Source organism: Tinamus guttatus, unplaced genomic scaffold, assembly GCF_059628265.1.
Source record: "Tinamus guttatus ecotype Peru unplaced genomic scaffold, ASM5962826v1 Tinamus_guttatus_pri_ptg000451l, whole genome shotgun sequence".
Classification (NCBI taxonomy): Eukaryota; Metazoa; Chordata; class Aves; order Tinamiformes; family Tinamidae; genus Tinamus; species Tinamus guttatus.
In genome coordinates this window covers 4,589,998-4,608,006 of record NW_028288985.1, presented here as the reverse complement: position 1 = coordinate 4,608,006, position 18,009 = coordinate 4,589,998, and the positions used below count along the sequence as shown (strand labels likewise).

Sequence of the window (18,009 nt, the reverse complement as noted above, 5' to 3'; positions counted from 1 at the left end):
CTGAAAACGTAACATTACTGCACTGGCACGTCTCCATCCCAGCACCCCATATGAGCATGAGGAGGCTGTTCTGCACAGGGTTCCCAGCAGCCCTGGTTTAAAGCCGGGTGTTTAGCCACTGTCAACAGGCTGGGCTGCATCTGCATGGAGATCTGCTTGTCCTCTGCTTACAGATCCTTTCACACCAGTAGAAGTTGCTCTGCATAGGCAGTATCGTGCTGTTGCACAGACTTAGAATACAGAAGAACAAGTTTTCTTTTCTGCTAGAGGGAAGAACTATTAGCCAGAAAAGAATGGAGCATCTCTGCATGCCACACAGAAAGACAGTTTAAACTTCCAACTCTTGGTGTCTGTGGATCAGGTTAGATCCTCTGGGATCTTCAGTGAATTAAACGGAACCTGGGCTGAGCCAAGTTTACATGTATTGTGGCCACAGGAGTCTTTTCTTTCTATTACCTCACTCTCCCTGTCAAACCACCAGTATCTCCGTCCAAAAGCATCAGAACTCTCAGAAATATTATCTTCCCTGAAAGCCAAGATTTCAACAACAAAATATTAACAATAGCCTTTGTCCATAACAAAAAAAATCTTTTATAGATAAATAGTAAAAGAGTTTGAGTAGTAAAAACATTTTACTCTATTTATTCATGGGCTTAATCCATGAAAGATCTACACAGGACCAATGGCTATGTACAGTTGGACTTTGGTCTTTAAAAGAGTGGATTCCTAAAAAAGGGAATAGAAAGGATTCTTTCAGAAATTAAGGTAAAAATATACACTTCAGAGAGCCTTGCAAGAGTGAAGATCAGATGATCTCCTTGTATGTTTCTTTGGAGGAAAAAAAGAAATTATGCAATTCCAAGCAGTCATGTGGTATAGCAGTTGCTGAAGTTACGGCAAATTTTTATTAGAGCTGCCCAGAGCCAAAAGAAAAAAAAAAGTTTAAGAAATAAACTAACCGTTCCTGCAGAACCGAGAGGAGAAAAAAATGCACTAAAAAGACTTTTTTTTGCGAATGATTCAGGAAACATTTTCACTCTCCCTTCCTGTTACTGGTTTCTTTCTCCTATTCCTTCAAGGAATCAAACATACATAATATTTACTATTATTCAGCTCTAATCCCTGTTAAACTCCACGACCCAAAAGAACTATTCACATGCACAAAGCACGTGAATTCATCCACACGAGGAGGGCACTTAGCCCTGGGCAGTCTGCTTCAGCTGGCCTGTTCGGAGCAAAGCGTCGGACTAGACAATCTCCAGAGCTCCTTCCAGCCCACCCAATTCTGTGATGCTGTGAATCACGTAATGATTTTATCCTCTCTGTTAAACTTTAAATTGGGATTTCAGAATTACCCAAATCACACTAAAATCACACTGAGTAGCTGTGGTTCGTATCTCTGAAAATTTTTGAGTAAATTAAACTGGATCCTGAGCCAAACATGGACACTGAAACTTTGACGTGCTTTCAATGTTGCACACTTTCATGCATTTCCATTTTAAGAAGCCTAACACAACAAAATTAAATCTACTATGGATAGTAAAATATATAGTAATATTTTAAAATATTTTAAAAGCAGCAATTTAAATATTATGCTCATTTTAAAGCCCCAGTGCTAAAGCAAAAAGTTCTGAAGTACTAATGTTGTCAGCCCAGTGCCATTTCAATTTATGAGGGTCTAACAACTTTACAAGTCTTGTGGTTGCTCTTTGTAGTGGAACATAAAATAGTAAATTTATATTGTTTAAAAATTACCAAACATCACTTATAAATTACAGAAAAAGTCAACAAGGCCGCAATTTCAGAATGCTGCCAAGTGTCACCTCTTAGTGTTTAAAGCACAGAACTGCAATTACTTGTGAACAGCTTTCAGTTTTTCATGGTGTAGAGAATAAATTAGGCAAAGAAAAAAGTTAATGAAAGGCAATATGTATCGATACACAAATTTAATACAGAAAGTTTGATCAACCACCTTGGATCAGTCACCTTCAACTTCTCTACTTTCCTGTGTGTGTGTAAAATGTTCCATGACTTGCTCCAAGCCAACATTTCGTATTTAAGAAAGCAAACCCTATTCCTTGTAAGGGAATACATCTATACTGGGGATGCATATTATAAAGCAATAGGACTTTATTTGAGGTTAAAACAACAAATACCATTAATCAGAAGTGATGTTGCATTATATTTGTTACTAGGCCAGATTCCAGGATTTTATTTCAGTTCCTATATTTCGTATGTGGGGAAAAAAAGAAATATACTACTGTGAAAAACCCAGCAGCACAGTGCCCATATGGCAGGCAGGTTTGCATGCCATGCTTTTCCTCTGAGAAAAGTCCCACCAGCAGGAACCAGAAAAATCCTAACAGCAGGATCTAACTGGATCAGATCAGGATTCAGGATTCTCTGGTTGATTTGGTTATCCTGACAAATTCAGTACATTAATATTTGCTAAATTCCACTTTTCATTTAATTCCAAATGAAAGAAGTTATGCAAATTTTACTCTAGTGCATTTTGAATAGCAATGGTATGAGCTTACTTTTCTTGTTGTTAATTTGCACTTCTTGCATATCTTTTAGTACAATTGACATGGTAATTTATTGCATATGTGCTAAATTAGGATGATTGCATCTGATTGCTCAATTATTGTGATACAAACAAAATGTGTGAAAATAGTTGATAGGACATTCTGTGTGTTTTCTCTGAAAAGCCCCAGAGCATTCAAAAACTCTAAAAATAAAATCTAACAGTTAATCATAAAGGCTTGGCTTCCAATGTGGAAAACTGAACAGGAGATGATTTAAAATGCAAGAAATTGTACCATATGTGAAAAGAAGATTAAATCATCTCATTGTTAGATGCTCAATATGCCTAATTAAAAAAAAATAAAAAAGAAAGTATTTGTTGGAGTTTGACACATTTCTCTCTGTTTAGTTGAAAAGAATATGAAACAGCTATTTATAACTTCTTGAAAGAGTTATAATTCATAAAACTGAAACCTAGGCTTCCCAAGTTGTTTGAATTTTCTTTTCAACGCAGGTATCAAGCAGCAGCTGGAGCTTTAACTGCAGTATCATCCCATAGCCTGTGAGCTGACACCCCAGGTATGTCCTCCAGCACAGGACAAACTTGGCGCCATGTGATTCAAGGAAGGACCTATTTTTTCCTCAGCACGAAATAGCCTGACAAAAGATTGTGCTCAGCACAGTAGGCTACGCACAGCATGGACTGGTTTATTGGAAAAATGGTAAATACAACTGAGGAGAGTGCATGAGGTGTTTCACAAGCTGTGTGATCATGCAATATGTGGATCAGCTGTACAAGTCCCATACTAACTCTGGGATTTGACAGCCCTGAAAATTACAAAAGCAATGTTTATCTCCTTTCCAAGTTCTGTTCCTTGTGCTGAGCAAGTTAATAAGCACACCACAGAGAAAATGGGGGATGGAGAAAGGCCCTGTGCTATACAACCTGTCACTTACACTCTTTATTAAAGTTAACAAATGCTATCATAGCACTAACATTTTTCTCCTACTTATACATTCCTATAAATATAGCTAGTATACATTCCTATAAATACAGCTACGATAAAGTTGGATGCAAAAGAGAATCAGGCCTAGAAAGTATATTCCTCAGTGTCACTTCTGCTTTTTTTCTTACGTTCTTCCTTGTAACCATGCAATTCTAACGCAACAAAATTCTTCAGTACCTCTGAAAAGGTTTTGGAAACTCCATCCCAGCTAGCCTCAGCTGCAGGGCAGGACAGGGTTTCATTCTCTGTAACTATTTCTGCATGGTAGGGCCATCAAAGGGTTTCTATGGGGTACAGCTGTCTAGGAGCAGGGATTGTAAGTCATTTTCAGAGGAAAAAGGAGACGGGGGCTGTCAGAAGAAAAATGTTGATGAGGTGAGGAAGTGCCAAAGAGCAGCAGCAAAGTCACGGATGAAACAAATACTCTGAAAAGCAGAGCAGCTCTTGGAAACACTGTCAGGTAGTTCTGCAGGTGTCTCTTCCTGGGGCTCACAGATCCATTTCTGAAGGAGCCTCTGAACTGAGACTGGTTTGAACAAAAGGGCTGAGATTTATCCCACTGAGTCTGAGTTGCTCTTAAGTAATTTGTATGAAACTGAAATGACTGTGCCCATTCTGTGTGTAAAATATCTGCAATTAAACTGTTGCTTTGCCTGGAGTTCCAGGGAGGGAGTGGGACAGAGCGGCGCGCCTGTTACCCGGGTGTCCTGCGTCCGGACTCGCCCTGGCAGCAGTTGTCTTGTGGCTTGAGCTCAAGATACGCACCATGAAGAGGAGCCCTTTCAGTAGCAGCAAAAGCACAGGCAATCAGTTTTCATTTACATTTTCCTCTTAAAGCTATTACTATTCCCTTTAAATATTGATCAAGTTATAGCAGGCATGTTTTAGCACATGTTTTAGTTTAGTTGTTACTTTATAAGGTGTCATTAACAGATATGGACAAAGGGTTGGAAAGACTTCTAGGGTGTACTCTGCAAAAATACCTGGACTTTCTGCAGCTGCACTCTTTGCCCCTTGTGCTTAGTCTCTGCAATGTTCTAATATGCTTGCGTGTCCTGGCAGGATCTTGAGCAGTCAATTTTAAGCGACTGTCTGAAAACCTTTTCTGCCAGAAAATTAATTCCTCAGTGTATGGATCTGCACGGTAAATCTTGTTTGCAGAGGAGAACTTTTCTCTTCATGTCAGTAAAAAAATCTGTTTAACCTATATACATATCAGAGCTCAACTAGTGCTTACTTGCAGGAAGCCTCTTGCAAGCCTACAGTCTTAGGTTTATCAAATTAAAACTGAAGCATTTTAATAACTGACCACTGGCAAAGTATAAATTGAAGGCCATGTTCAATTAATAGTTAGATTTTCTGATTCTCTGTGGAACTCTGATGCGAGGCCACGAGGGTTGTCAGTAAGCGGAGGCAGGCGGCTGCCACGCGTGACGCACAGGCGGCCGTGTCCCCACGCGCGAGCTCGCGGGCCGTACCCAGACCCTGCCAGGCCCCAGAGCCCATCGCGTACCCACGCCCATACCCACCCCTTAGCCCACTGCCTGCAGACCAGGCAAAATGCTTCTCCGGTCAGTGAGGTCTCCAGCAGCCCCTGCCTCGGCCGCAGGCCTTTCTGACCGTACAGGTTTCCATGCTCTCGCACACGGCCCTTCCCTGCCGGCTCTGCTCCTGCGTAGCTGTTGGTTACCCCGGGCTCATTTGACTCTGCAGAGGTGACACTGTTAACACAGAGAGCACCTTGTGTTTGCTCTGCAAATCACCTCATCTGAGCAAAGAGTGGCTCTGCTAAAGCAACACGCGCACTACAGGGCAGAGAGGTTTTAAGCATACAAGTGTAACGTGCTAAAAGGTTTCGCTGTTCTTATATGCAGCCTATGAAGAAATCCATGTAATAGAAAAACTGCCTGTAACTGGTAGCAAATGAGTGGGTTTGGGGAGAAATCAATCAAATGCTCTAAGACGTTCTCAGCTCCTGAACTAATGATCCTTCCTGCAAGCAGCATGATGCACTGAGCAAGTCCCAGGTGACATAAATCCTCCCGGCTTGCGTGAAGCCAACGGAGCTGTGACAGTTTATGCTACTTCAACAGTGCCCTGATTGTGCTCAAGAATTTTAAGGTGGCAAACAGTCAGCATTTCACAAGTCTCCTTTCAAAACAGCACTGGAGCTAAGTAAACAAGTTTTCTAGTTATTTAGAAGAGAATGTCATATTTAATTTACAGTCTTTCAGAACTGATGTGCTTGAAAGGAAAGGAAAAACAACAACAAAAAAAAGTCTGAAATTAATTTTGACTTAGGAAATGCCAGGCTGCTGAGTAAAGGATGCATTCATGGCTGGGACTTGAACCAAATTCCGCTAAGAGCAGAAATCAGCACCATTTTGCTACCCTGACAAAATGGAATCTTTGAGAATAGCAATTCCTTTGAATAAAAATCTAGAGTTCTAGCATGTATTTAACATGACAGTTTGCTATGGCAAAAACAGTACTGCGCTAAACCGGACGGTTTATAAAAGGCTAATGTGAAATTAGTAATCAGTGAACACGATCTTCACAGCATTATAAAATCACTAAATATCATTATTATTCAACAGATTGTGTAAAATAAAATAGGGAAATACTTTTTATATCTGTTATGGGTCAGTTTGAAGACAAGAAGTAGCACAGAACATGCAACTGATCTTGATATAGATCATTTAGTAGTAGAAATATGCAATTAGTAATGGCACTGATATGCAAGGGAAAAAAAATGTGTTTACTGAAAATATAAGACAGTTCTGAAACCTGATGTACTTCTTTGCATTTAAGCTATTAAAAGCTGTAAAACAAGAAATCTAGTCCCAAATCAGAGAAGGAAATAGGTTTTAAAAGGATCTCAGACATAATTCACAACTTATCAGTTTGTCAGGTGACAAAATTTGCGAACAAATAACAATATAACAATACATTTGCTATCAGCTAAATAAATAGTGCTATGTAATGGATGTTTGCACATTTTACACTATGCTCATTAAGTCATGCTCAGTAATTAGAAGCCTTTTGATAGTTCTAAAAATGAGAAATGACACTTTATTTTACATGTGTTCCCGAATGGGTCCACCAGAAGACCCAGAGTAAAGGAACATTTTCCAAAAGGTAATCAGATAATCAGAGTTTTAAATTTTAAGTTAACTGTGAAGGTTCCTGAAATTAATTTTGGAAATGCTGTGCTCAGTGACTTGTATTGGAATGACAGTTCTTTATGAAAGATTCCGTTTAAAATCATGATAGTGATGCATAAAATCGCAGTGAAATGAGATGACTGTATCAAAATAAACATGCAGTGTACTCTATTCTAGATAGTTAAGTTAACCATCTTTCCCTCATGCTAAGATGCTTTACTGTCTGTGCCATGTCCCACTGAAGTCCTGCTGCTGCATCCTGCCAGTCGCTCCTAACTGCCAGATTAACACTTGGGTAGGGGGATGGTTACCAAAAAAATTACCTCCAGAAGGGCACCATCATTGCACCTTACTGAATTTTCTTCCAGACCACTTACAGGATATTTAGATTAAATTAAATATTGCCATTTAGTGTGATATTAAGATGTCTTGATGCAGGTACCCATTTCCTCACATCAATGAAGGTTAACTATAATGCACTAAATATAAATTGCACAGAATACAGAATGACACAGTTGTTCCCGGAGCTGGGAATACACTACATACATTTCAACGACTTTGCACTGCCCCACTTCTAGCCTAGTTCTGCAAGTGCCAGATGCTGGGGTGCAAGGTGCTCTCCCGTGCCGTCACCAAGCAGAGTTTCACAGGAAAAATGCCACATCACTGCGTAACGGCAGACTGAATTATGGTGCTAACACTCAGGAAGAACTGAATTAAGTTTGCAGAGAAAAACCAGGACATTTCCCAACTTCGGGTTATTTGATTTTCAGAAAGATCTTTTTTTTCCATATAGTTGTTTTGTTTTTGTGATTCTATACTACTCAGAACTAAATGACAACTTTTCAAATACATTCTTCTTTTACAGGAAATTTTTCAGTTCAAACAAAATTGTCCACACATTTTCATAAATATGTTACATTGTATATAGACTTTAAGCAATTCTAGATCATTTCACAGCTCAACTTATTATAGTACTGCTACTGTGGCTCCATTCTTTTCCATATGAAGAAACCTAATTAATATTTTATATCCTTTCTAAATTGTGAATACAACTTATGATAACAGTACAGAAAATACCAAATACACATTGTCCCCTGCCAACAGCAAATCCCTAACAGCTGTTTATTGCTCATTTGCAAAACATAAGAGCAATGGAATTCCATTACTTAGAGAAACTGGCTGTTCCGTGATATCCTTGGCAACAAACACTGCACTTATCTTTTTGAACAATAGACTCAAAGTTTCTCCAGTCTACAAAAATAAAAGACAGCAAAGATACTTTTTCTTAACTGTAAAAAACTAAACAATGGAAACTGTCTCACTATCAGCTGCATTTTGTTTCATGAAAATGAACCTAACCTCCCTCCCTCTTCCAGAAGTAAAGCTCACTGCAGCTTACGAAAAACGTTTCAAGCAACCATCGCTCTCACAGGAAGGACTTTTTATTGAGGTCAAGACTTTGGCAAAATGAGAAGAAATTCAGACTGGAGTCTGAATAACACATAACACAAGGAATTACAAACAACATTAAGGGAGTTACTTAGACAGGTTTATAATAAACGATACAAAAATTACATAGCAGATCTTTTCTAACTGTTCAAAACCTTTTTTTATCCTTGGTCTTGGAAAGCAAGATAAATAAAAGCATGGTTTACGCTACAGATATTTCACATATGGTTTTAACTAAATAACTTAGAAGTTTCCAATAGCTTTAAAAAGAAATAACTACAGCATACCAGATAGATGCTAGCTCCTCAGAAAGTCAGGACATGCACATACCATCCATAATCTGGTTTCTATATTTAGGTAAGAACTATACCTAAAGCCGGAAAGGTCAGCACTGAATCAAGTCCAGCATATTTTAACAGACATGTCTTCTCAACAGTGTTTACCATGGTACATTTCTCCTAAACCCACACTAAACACCATGCCATTTGGTGACTTGACATGGAACTCACACTATTAAAAGAGACTGGACAGGGTATTCACATACCTCAATAATCCTGTCATGAATTTGTAGCCCTCCTTCCTTAGCAGCAGGCCCAGTGTCAACTATTTTCGATACAAAAATTCCTTCACTAGACAAACCATCTTGATTGTCCTTTAAGCATGAAAAGAAAAACATATTATTGCACCTTGAACTAGCTCCAATTTGCCCTAAGCTAAATCTTGTCCATATCACAACAGTGCGTGTAATGTGAAAGAAATATTCCAAAAGATGCCCTAATGTTACTGGTTTCTAGGGGCTTACTATGTACTCATGAGAGCACCTGACACTCACATTTTAAGAAGTTATACAAGCATGAATGGACTTTAATTAGGTATATTAATTGCACAGTAATCATTTTTCCCTGACTTAATCAAGCTCAGTAGTAGTTGTCATTCTAATTATTCTTAATGTAAAATTCAGTGAGATGGCAGCCTACTTGCATATCAAACATAAGACAACAATACATTTTTATTTTTAGTTGCACAGCTCTTTCTCTAGAGGTTTAAAAATAAAACTGTGGCAAACAACTTAGAGCTAACAGGGCATCTTCATTCCTGTCTATTGTCTAATCAGCTTCTATCAGCACAGAATGATGCCTCAGAAGCATAATTAAAAAATGATTAATTATAGGAAAAGTATAACCTTCAAGTCAATTTATTAGGAATAAATCATAATTAATGTCACAACTCTGACAGCCCAAAAACTAGTTCAGAATACTTTCTAAATTACTAGGACAAGTTAAAATCTACCCTTTGTTCTAATTAAAGTCATATGCAATAGCTCCAGCCAACGAGCATCAAGAAGAAATACATTACTGTACAGTGCAGGAAACATCTGCTGAAATCATAGAACTCAAAAGTATTTTTTAAAGTTATGTCCCTTCACCTGCACAGAGGGCTGCTTAACCTCTGGTGGAAAGAAGAGTAAGTGACATTTTCTTAATGAACTGTAAAGGGCCTGAAGCTGTGGGCTCTGAGCTCACGCAGCGTCTTCAAAGCAGTACGGTTTAAGAAACAGGTACCAAGGGTTTTACCATTTTGGAAGTGACACTGCACCTATATAACGTTGGTTACGCTAGCCGTGAGCATGTGTGGGAATAAATATGTGAAGAAAGAAAGGACATTATAGTTAATAGACGTCTGATACAAAATGGAATCTAAGATTTGCCCTGAAAGAATCCCAACAAAACCAAGTACTTGTCAGCAGTGTTTTTCCTCTAAGTGTTGACCTACATGCTTTTCCCAACGGGAAGGGGCGAACATATTTTAGCAATTAACATACCATGCATGGTCGGCCACCAATAATATTAAATCCAAGAGAGCCAGAGTCACGATGAAGGACAAGAGTCAGTGCTTTAGTTTCTTCACCCTATTAAGAACAGATAAAAGTATTCAGAACGTGGGTATTGGCAAGTGAAAAGTAAGGATATACAGTACTATATCCAGGTTTGAGGGGTTTGTTTGTTGGTGTTCTTCCATGAAGCTTAGAGAAAAAAGTTTAGAACAAGTTTTCACAAACACTCAGAACTCAGCAGCTCCAGTTTGTCACATCCCAGCTGCCCTATTGTTCTCTGTCTCTCTGAAAAATCCAGCTTTTAAGATTTATGCATATTCTTATTGAGATCCACAGTGACATACTTAGCAGCAACAGAAGATATATTTATATGTACTATGTTTCTGCAACTACTTCGTCTAGTCATATGTGATGTGTTATGTAAAATACTCCATCTTTCCAATAGTCAAATTCTTGACTCTTCCAATGCTCGAGGGTGACTGATTCTCATTCTTATGTTATTTCTCTCTATTGCAAGCTGCATTATATTGTTTTAAGCAGTATCAAACACGAAGTGTTACTAAAACGGCAATTGTCTTGTGAGTTTTAGAAACGACTATTGAACAAAATTGCTATGTATTTTGCAGAAGATAGGAGATGATAATTGCTAGTCAGAGTGCCTACTATATAGCAATTCTAAACAATATTGTTCTTCAGAATCTTAACTCTACCAAAAACTCTCTGATTAGACAAAAAATGTACAAGAAAGATGAGAAAGATGTCTTATAATATTTGAGAGACTCTGGCAACAAGAGCTGATGTCCTGTCAAGCCTTACTCAGGCTCGCTCCTAAGTATGGATATGATAGGGGCTTATATAAAAATGTCCTTTGTGACATTATGATGGGACTTAATTGTCTTTAATAGTGCATGTACTTAATAGTGCATGCATTAAACTTTGTCTCCATGTAAATTAATAGAAGCATATCCTCAAAATATACTAATTTTAATCTCAATGGAGTGACTGTTATCAATACTACCACAAGAACAAGAATACCACAACAAGAAGGCATTTGAGTAACAAATATTTTTAGAAATAAGAATAACAGGATAGTCACAAGTCTCTGCTGGACATCTGCAGATATATGCGAACCTGACTATCTCCAAGATCTTTTTTATTTTGTTTTGTTTTATCCAGAAGGTGGAAAAGTTATGAACACAAAAAAGTTAGAGGAAGTTACCTTACATGTCTGGTTTTCATAACCAATTAATGACAAAAAATACAATAGTTATACTGTAATTCGATGCAGATGTTTAGTTTGTCCCATTTTCTTCCAACATGTCAATTTGAAGTTGTCAGTCAAATATTATTGTCTATTAAACTTGTAAAAATGTCAAAATAATCCTATATTACTTAATTACTCTTACAGCTTCAGGGATGACAGCGCTGCCAAATTCCCTGCCAGTGTAAACTGGCAGAACTCCACGGACCACATGCTCCACCAACATACTCCACCTGAAAACTGGGTTCATAATTTTCTTGTCAGTTTGTGATCATTATCTTTCCTGCAGGTCCCGTAATTAGTACACTTGGACCTGATACAGAAAAGCACGAGCCAGCTCCCACTGATTCTATTTGAACTGGCCTGTGCTCAGCATCAGGAAGCATCAGGTGTCCAGAAGAGGATTGGAAAATTAAGCCAAAGCTGTTTCCTTGCAAGCCTTAAAACCCACACCTCAGTATTTCAAGGAGCAGATTTCTAGCCCTGTGAGGCCACTTTCACAAACTGATAATTCAGTATTTGAAAGACTAACACATGCTACTGTCACGGTTAACGTCCCCCATGTTACCTTTTTAAGATGGCGAATAAATTAGAACAATCAAGAATCAATTACTACTTTGCTCTTAAGACACTTTTGGTAATTAAAGTTGAATGTTTTCATTAAAATCTCCTTAATGAGTAAAAGTTAATGTGTTTACACCTAGCAGAATCAGTTTTAAAATAGGTAGGTTTGCAAGACTCAAAAGTTGTGGAAAAAGAATAACCCTCATGCAGTTTTTTTTTTTTTTGTAAGTATTCCTGAAAAATATCCATGGGGGTTTTAAATAAATTCTCAATCAGTTCTGATGGATATGCATATTTTCTCTGGCTTGTCTGTGGCATCACAGCAATGTTTCAGAGCACAATTCCATGTGACATTGCAGTGTGCCATATTCTTCCATATGTGGAATTACCACCACAGGCAGCTTTAATACTTTGTTACTTCTGCAGATTCACATCTCCATCTTAGCAATTCCTTAAACATTCATCTTAGCTTCTTACGTAAGCTACCAGGAAAAATGATTCCTGCAGAGCTCTGCCTTTCTTCTCTCCTCTGACACGTCTAACGTTCCAGTGAAACAATCATTAAACAGTGAGGTAACGCTGGAAATGCGGTGACCACCATCCCGGCCTGCCCTGTCAGCTGGGTCTGCAGCAGACCTGGTTACTGGCCTGCCGAATTCCCACGGCTGAATGAAACGCCTACACGTGCTTCTGGAAATTAACAGTACTTCCCAGCGGAGTAATGTGGAGCTAATAGACTAGCTTTATATGTTGGAAGACTCCAACAAATTTGGCAATACTGTGGCTAAGAAGGAACACTTCAGCTCCTTGTTTATTGACCAGAAAGTTGCCAAGACAAGCCCAACTCATTGTGTTTGGGATACAGTCAGAGAAAGAAATATAATCTTTTCTTAAAGAACTTCATTCGGCTTTTATAAAATGAAAATTTGGCTGTTATCACCCTCATGGAGGTACTAAATCTAAGATCCTAAAAACCAGATCATCAACTGGTTTCCCAATCTTTCTGACATTTACTGAAAACCTAGCACTGCCTTTGGTAGTCAGTACAGCAAAAGGCCACAAGACTTTAAACTTCTCAAGGTCTTGTTCTGGAATGTCTTAGCTCCTTTTAGAGACTGACATTTGTACAGTCTAAAATGTCATCCTCCAAGCCGGTGTTACCAGGCCTGGCTTTCGGACTGCCTTCCGCAGCAACTCTGGCTGCTCTGCTCTCTCTAGTGCCATGGGCTGGGTTTGTAAAAGTGATTTTCATTCCCCTTTGCTCATTTCTCCCCAAAGGATTTTGATAGTTGCCTAAATAAATGGATGACCTGAGCAGCTTAGCGGTGGGTGTGAACGGTGGTATGCTTCTGCAAGGATTAAGCATTGTTTGAATAATATGAGGTTTTTCTTGTTTATTCTGACTTTGATGTTTCAGGATTGACATGTCTGATGGAGGAAAATACTAATTTTGAATACAACACAGGGCCTTCCCTATCACTTCCTCCTCAATCTTGCCACAGTAAGCCTCACCTCTCCCACCAAGGAATAAGTAGTCACTCTGAATTCCCTTTCTCACTTGTCCTTTGGGAAAAACACAAAGTACATAGTGAAATGAAAATTATCCCTCAGTGACAAAGACAATGGAGAAGAACATACATGGAAAACACAGCTGAAACACATATCTATCTCTCTGTTGAAGAGACTTAGAAAATTTGGAGATATTTACATGTAACTGCATTTGTATATAAAATATATACTATGTACTTGTGCATGTCTTTCTTCAACGTAGTTATGGCAATGCTATAAAACTTAATTCAGAAATGGGGAGTCAAAGCACAGAAAAGTTGTATGATTGATGCAGGGTGACAAAGGAAGCCTATGCTAAGGTAAAGCCAGACCTGCGTCTCCAACGTTGCTAAGTCAGTGCCCCAGCCAAAAGACCATGTCTCCCATTCTGTGAACAGCTTTCATGATGCTAATGGCCTAATGTCCGTCACGGTCATATTTCCCCTTTAGCTTAGCTCTCTAACAGAACTATGAGTGGACGTTTTTTCTGTTGTGACTACAGGATATGTTATCTCATTTATTCTAGATTGGTCCTCCATCTGTAATGACAAGCTGCCATCAGGCTAAGACCTTTCCTGTTAGCCGGCAGAGCACGCAGATCATGTACAGTAAGTCTTGATATCATCATTTAACCTATGAACCTCATGAACCACTTCATGAGTGCTAGGCTTATTTGTGCTTTAACACAGACTAAAAAGTTACAACTTTTAACAAAATATTTGAAGTATGAATAATGTTTACAATAATGACAGCGATGACATAGAATGCTTTGAATGAGCAGTTAGTTCTGAAACCGAAATCAGACTGAAAAATCAGTTGTTTTACATTATCATGCATGTAACCCAGGTGTTCAGGGATCTAATCTTCATGCAAGTGTGCGTGCCCTGCTGAGTGCTTGTAATCTGCATCCTGTGCTGCACAGTCTCTAGCATCTCTGAGAGAATAGCCCCAGAGCAAAACTTGGCTGCAAGCCACATTCCCAAATTGGGAAAGCATCCCCTGTGCTACGTGATTACCAAGAGTCTTTTAAAAAAACTCCCCGGTGCACAAAGATGCAAGTTTCCTCATTGTGGTTCTTTGGGAGCTGGGCAGCCTAAAGCTGTTAGCATTGGAAAGCTGCCCAAAATGCTGTGAAAGACACGTCATTGATTGACCGCTAGACCACAAGTCTGTGGTGACATGACACCTCTCAGCTTTGCACTGCTTTGCAAAACCGTATAACAGTCTTTTGTAACAAGGCTGAAAATGAACAGTCTTCTGGGCCAGCTATATCCATAAATGTGATAAAAGGTATTGCAGGAAACTATGCACCATGGATATTTACAACTATTTGTAGTAGCACCTTTCAGGCTAACAGCAGTTCACAACACTCTACAGGGCTAAGCAGTGCAAAAGCAACATTATCAAAAAGAAAGGAAGTGGAGCTATGAGAGCAAAGGTGTGCTGTTCGGATCGGATCAGAGAGAAGGAGGCAGAGACCCAGTGAGATTAGTGCAGATAGACAGTATGGAGGGCTTTGCTATCCAGGGCTATGGGAGAGGGGAGCAGAGGCAGCTCCCGCTGAGTTAGCTGGGGCAGCGGTGGGCTCTGCTGTGGGAGCTGCAGGGAGAGGAGCTGACCTCAATCTGGACATCAATGTGCAGTTTCTGGTTTAAGATTTACTGAGTTTTTAAACTTGCATCACTATGGGACAGTATTGCCAAAAGTTAAAGCAGTACATTCAGTATTCAAATACTGTTCCTGTTTTGAATCGGCAAAACAGTGGGATATTTTGCCCTGAAATCCTAAAAAGGGAAAGAAAAAAAAAAAAAGAGATGAGAGATTTTAATGTGATTTTTTGTTTCCTTTACACAGTTGCTGAACTTTGGTATTACCAAAGGTACTGAAACCAATGTTTGACAGTTTCGGGTAGTGTAATACCACTGTGTGTGGATGTAGTAGCACATTCCAGGTCACGGGGAAGACTCTGAATGTCTTCATTTAAAAGATAATTGGCTTCTAGAGCTTCCCTCCCTGGGGAACCTCATTCCAATTAAAAACTGGGGATTGTTGCTGCTCTGGCTTTTGATTCTGGTCATTTTATAAACAGCCTATTTCTGACTGGCTGAAAGCAAGTCAAATTTGCTCCTCCTCAGTTGAACTTTCAAAGAACCCAGTGCTGTTTTGGCTCTGCAAAAAAAAAAATGCAAGCGCCCAGCAGATGTCTGATACTTGGACCTCGACGTTACAGAGAAGACGGCTGAGCTAACGAACCGCCCGGCGAGGTGCCCAAGTTGCGGAGCGGCTCATCCTAGAGGCAGCCAAAAGGCGGCTGAAGGAGCGCCGGGCACAGCACCGTCCTGCGGGTCGCTCTCGTGGTGGCTCAGCACCATTCTCAGCCCGGGGAGCCCCCGTTGGGTGGCCTAGAGCTCTAGGAAACAGGGACAAAGAGAAGGCAGGAGCTGGGCATGTGGCTCTGCTGCCACACGGGACGCAGCCCCCCGCGCGGCCGCCCTTACCTTGGCGGGGGAGGCGGCGCGGGCCAGCGCGTCGAGGCGGGCGCTGTACTGCGTGAAGCGCTTCTGGTAGCGCAGGGCCGTCACCTGCAGCTCGAGCTGCGCGGCCGCGAGCCGCGAGAGCAGCGACTGCTCGCGCTTCCCGGCGCGCAGCGCCTCCTTCTTGAGCGCCTTCTCCAGCGCGGCCGCGCGCGCCTGCAGCGCGGCGCCGTGGGCGCGCAGCGCGCGCACGCAGCCGTGGGCGCCCGCGCGGCGCTCGCCGTGCGTGAGCACCAAGCCGCAGCCCTGCTCGCACAGGCCGGCCGGGCGCGCCTCGCAGCGCTCCCGCATGTGCGTCTCCACGTCGCGCAGGTTGAGCACCTGGCGGCAGCCGCGGTTGCGGCACTTGGCCGGAGAGAAGTCGCACGTCTCGGCGTGCTCGCCCAGCTGCTGCAGCGGCACCACGGCGTCGCAGCCCCGCGCGTGGTTGTCGCACTTGATGTCCAGCTTGAGGATGAGGCTCTTGAGCGGCAGGACGTGGTTGAGCTCCTTGGTGGAGATGCGCTGGCACTTCACGGGGCAGCTGCCCTGCTGCACCACCCAGGGCAGCACGCAGCCCGCGCAGAACACATGGCCGCAGGGGGTGGTGAGCGGGTCCTCCAGGACTTTGTTGCACAGATTGCACTTGAAGTCGGGGTCCACGTCCCCGCTGAAGCGATCCAGCTCGAATCCCATTTTTCTCTCGGTTCGCCAAAAAAAAAGAAGAGGAAAACAGAAAAGCGCGGCCAAAGTAACCAAAATGGGGGGCCGGCACGGGGGAAGTCAAAGCAAGAAGCGCAGCGAGCGCTCTCCGGCTACCGCCGCCTTCCGAGGGAAAGTTCCGTCGCAAAGCGCCAGTGGCGGGCGGCGGCGGCGGCCGCGCGCCCCGCTGCTCATGGGCAGCCCCGCGCTGCGCAGCCGAGCGGAGCGGAGCGGGCGCTGCGTGCGGAGCCTCGGCCGCGGCCCCGGGCTCCCCGCCCCGCGCTGGGCAGAGCGCAGAGCCCCGCCCCGGGGCCGCCCGCGGGGGCTGCCCGGGCCCCGCTGCCGCCGGCGGCGCCGCCCACGGGGGGTCCTCGTTCCGCGGGGTGCGGAGCGCGGAGGGGAGCGGGACGGGGCGTTGCTCCCTGTCCCCCCAACTCCCGCGCTGCGGACGGTAAAGAGGAGCCGCGGGAAGGGGCCACGGAGGTTCCCCCGGGGGGACGGGAGGGAGGATCCTGTGAGGAAAAGGGCGGGATTTGGGAGGGAGCTGGGGAGGGGGCGGCGCGGGGACTGGAGCATCTGCCCGCGCGGGGGGTCGGCCACGTCGAGGCCCGGGGGCGCAGCGAGAGGCGGCAGCGACGAGGGGGAATGAGAGACCCGAGGGAAGAGAGGGGAGGGCGGGAAGAGGCTGAGGAGAGGTGGGAGCTCCCGGGTAAAGGGCTGGGAAAGGGCAGGGGGGGAGCAGAGCCCGCGGCAAGACCCCGCAGGGAAGGGGGGGGTTTAAATAAACTCTTGCCGTGCGAAACCTCAAAGCTGGCAGCGCACGGACCGTCTTGGCACCCCCTGGAGCGCAGTGTTTGGGTACATGCAGGGCTCCTCCATAACCCGCTCTGCATCCACTGCTGATGAACAGAGCTGCGCAGCGAGTGGAAAACTTGTTCTGGTGAGACATCCTTCCAGCTCCCCGGAGAAGTGCGCACACACACACACACAGAGCGCTCTGACAGGGCCGCTCGTGTCTTTGTGAAAAAAGGAATATGTTTTCTGTGTCTGTGTGGCCTATTAATGTCCTATTAATGCCACTTGGATGTAAGCGAGGAAGATCACAAAAAAGGGTAGAACTTTTGATGTCTTTTTTTTTTCTGTGTTGAGAAGATTTAAAAGCATTTCAGAATATGCTATAAAAATATGCTATAAAAAGCTAGACCACACCTGAAGTACCAGACATAACATTAGGCAAAAACAATTTCTCTTACAAGGCAGATATTCAAGTACTGAAAAAGCTATAAAAGGGAACTGCTTTGTTCGCTGTGGATGATGAAGCACAATTCTGACATGCCAAAAAGCCACATACCAGTTCAATTGTTCTTCCAGTGTCTCTTGCTTTATGGCAAAATAGAAGCTCAACTAGAAACCTCAGTTTCAAATGACCTTTAGTGTCTGC

At 42.4% G+C, this 18,009-nt stretch overlaps 1 protein-coding gene across 1 annotated transcript in view; it reads right to left on the bottom strand.

Annotated features, from left to right (window-relative positions):
• The window catches only part of PDZRN3 (PDZ domain containing ring finger 3), a 120,038-nt gene extending 103,438 nt beyond the window's left edge, over positions 1–16,600 (bottom strand). Inside the window, exons 1-3 of the mRNA XM_088532072.1 lie at positions 15,852–16,600; positions 9,969–10,055; positions 8,691–8,798 (exon numbers count right to left, since the gene is read on the bottom strand). Coding sequence (XP_088388198.1) covers positions 8,691–8,798; positions 9,969–10,055; positions 15,852–16,562 — 906 coding nt within the window. The 5' untranslated portion in view covers positions 16,563–16,600. The remainder of the gene's footprint in view (positions 1–8,690; positions 8,799–9,968; positions 10,056–15,851) is intronic.
• Positions 16,601–18,009: the final 1,409 nt, after the last annotated feature.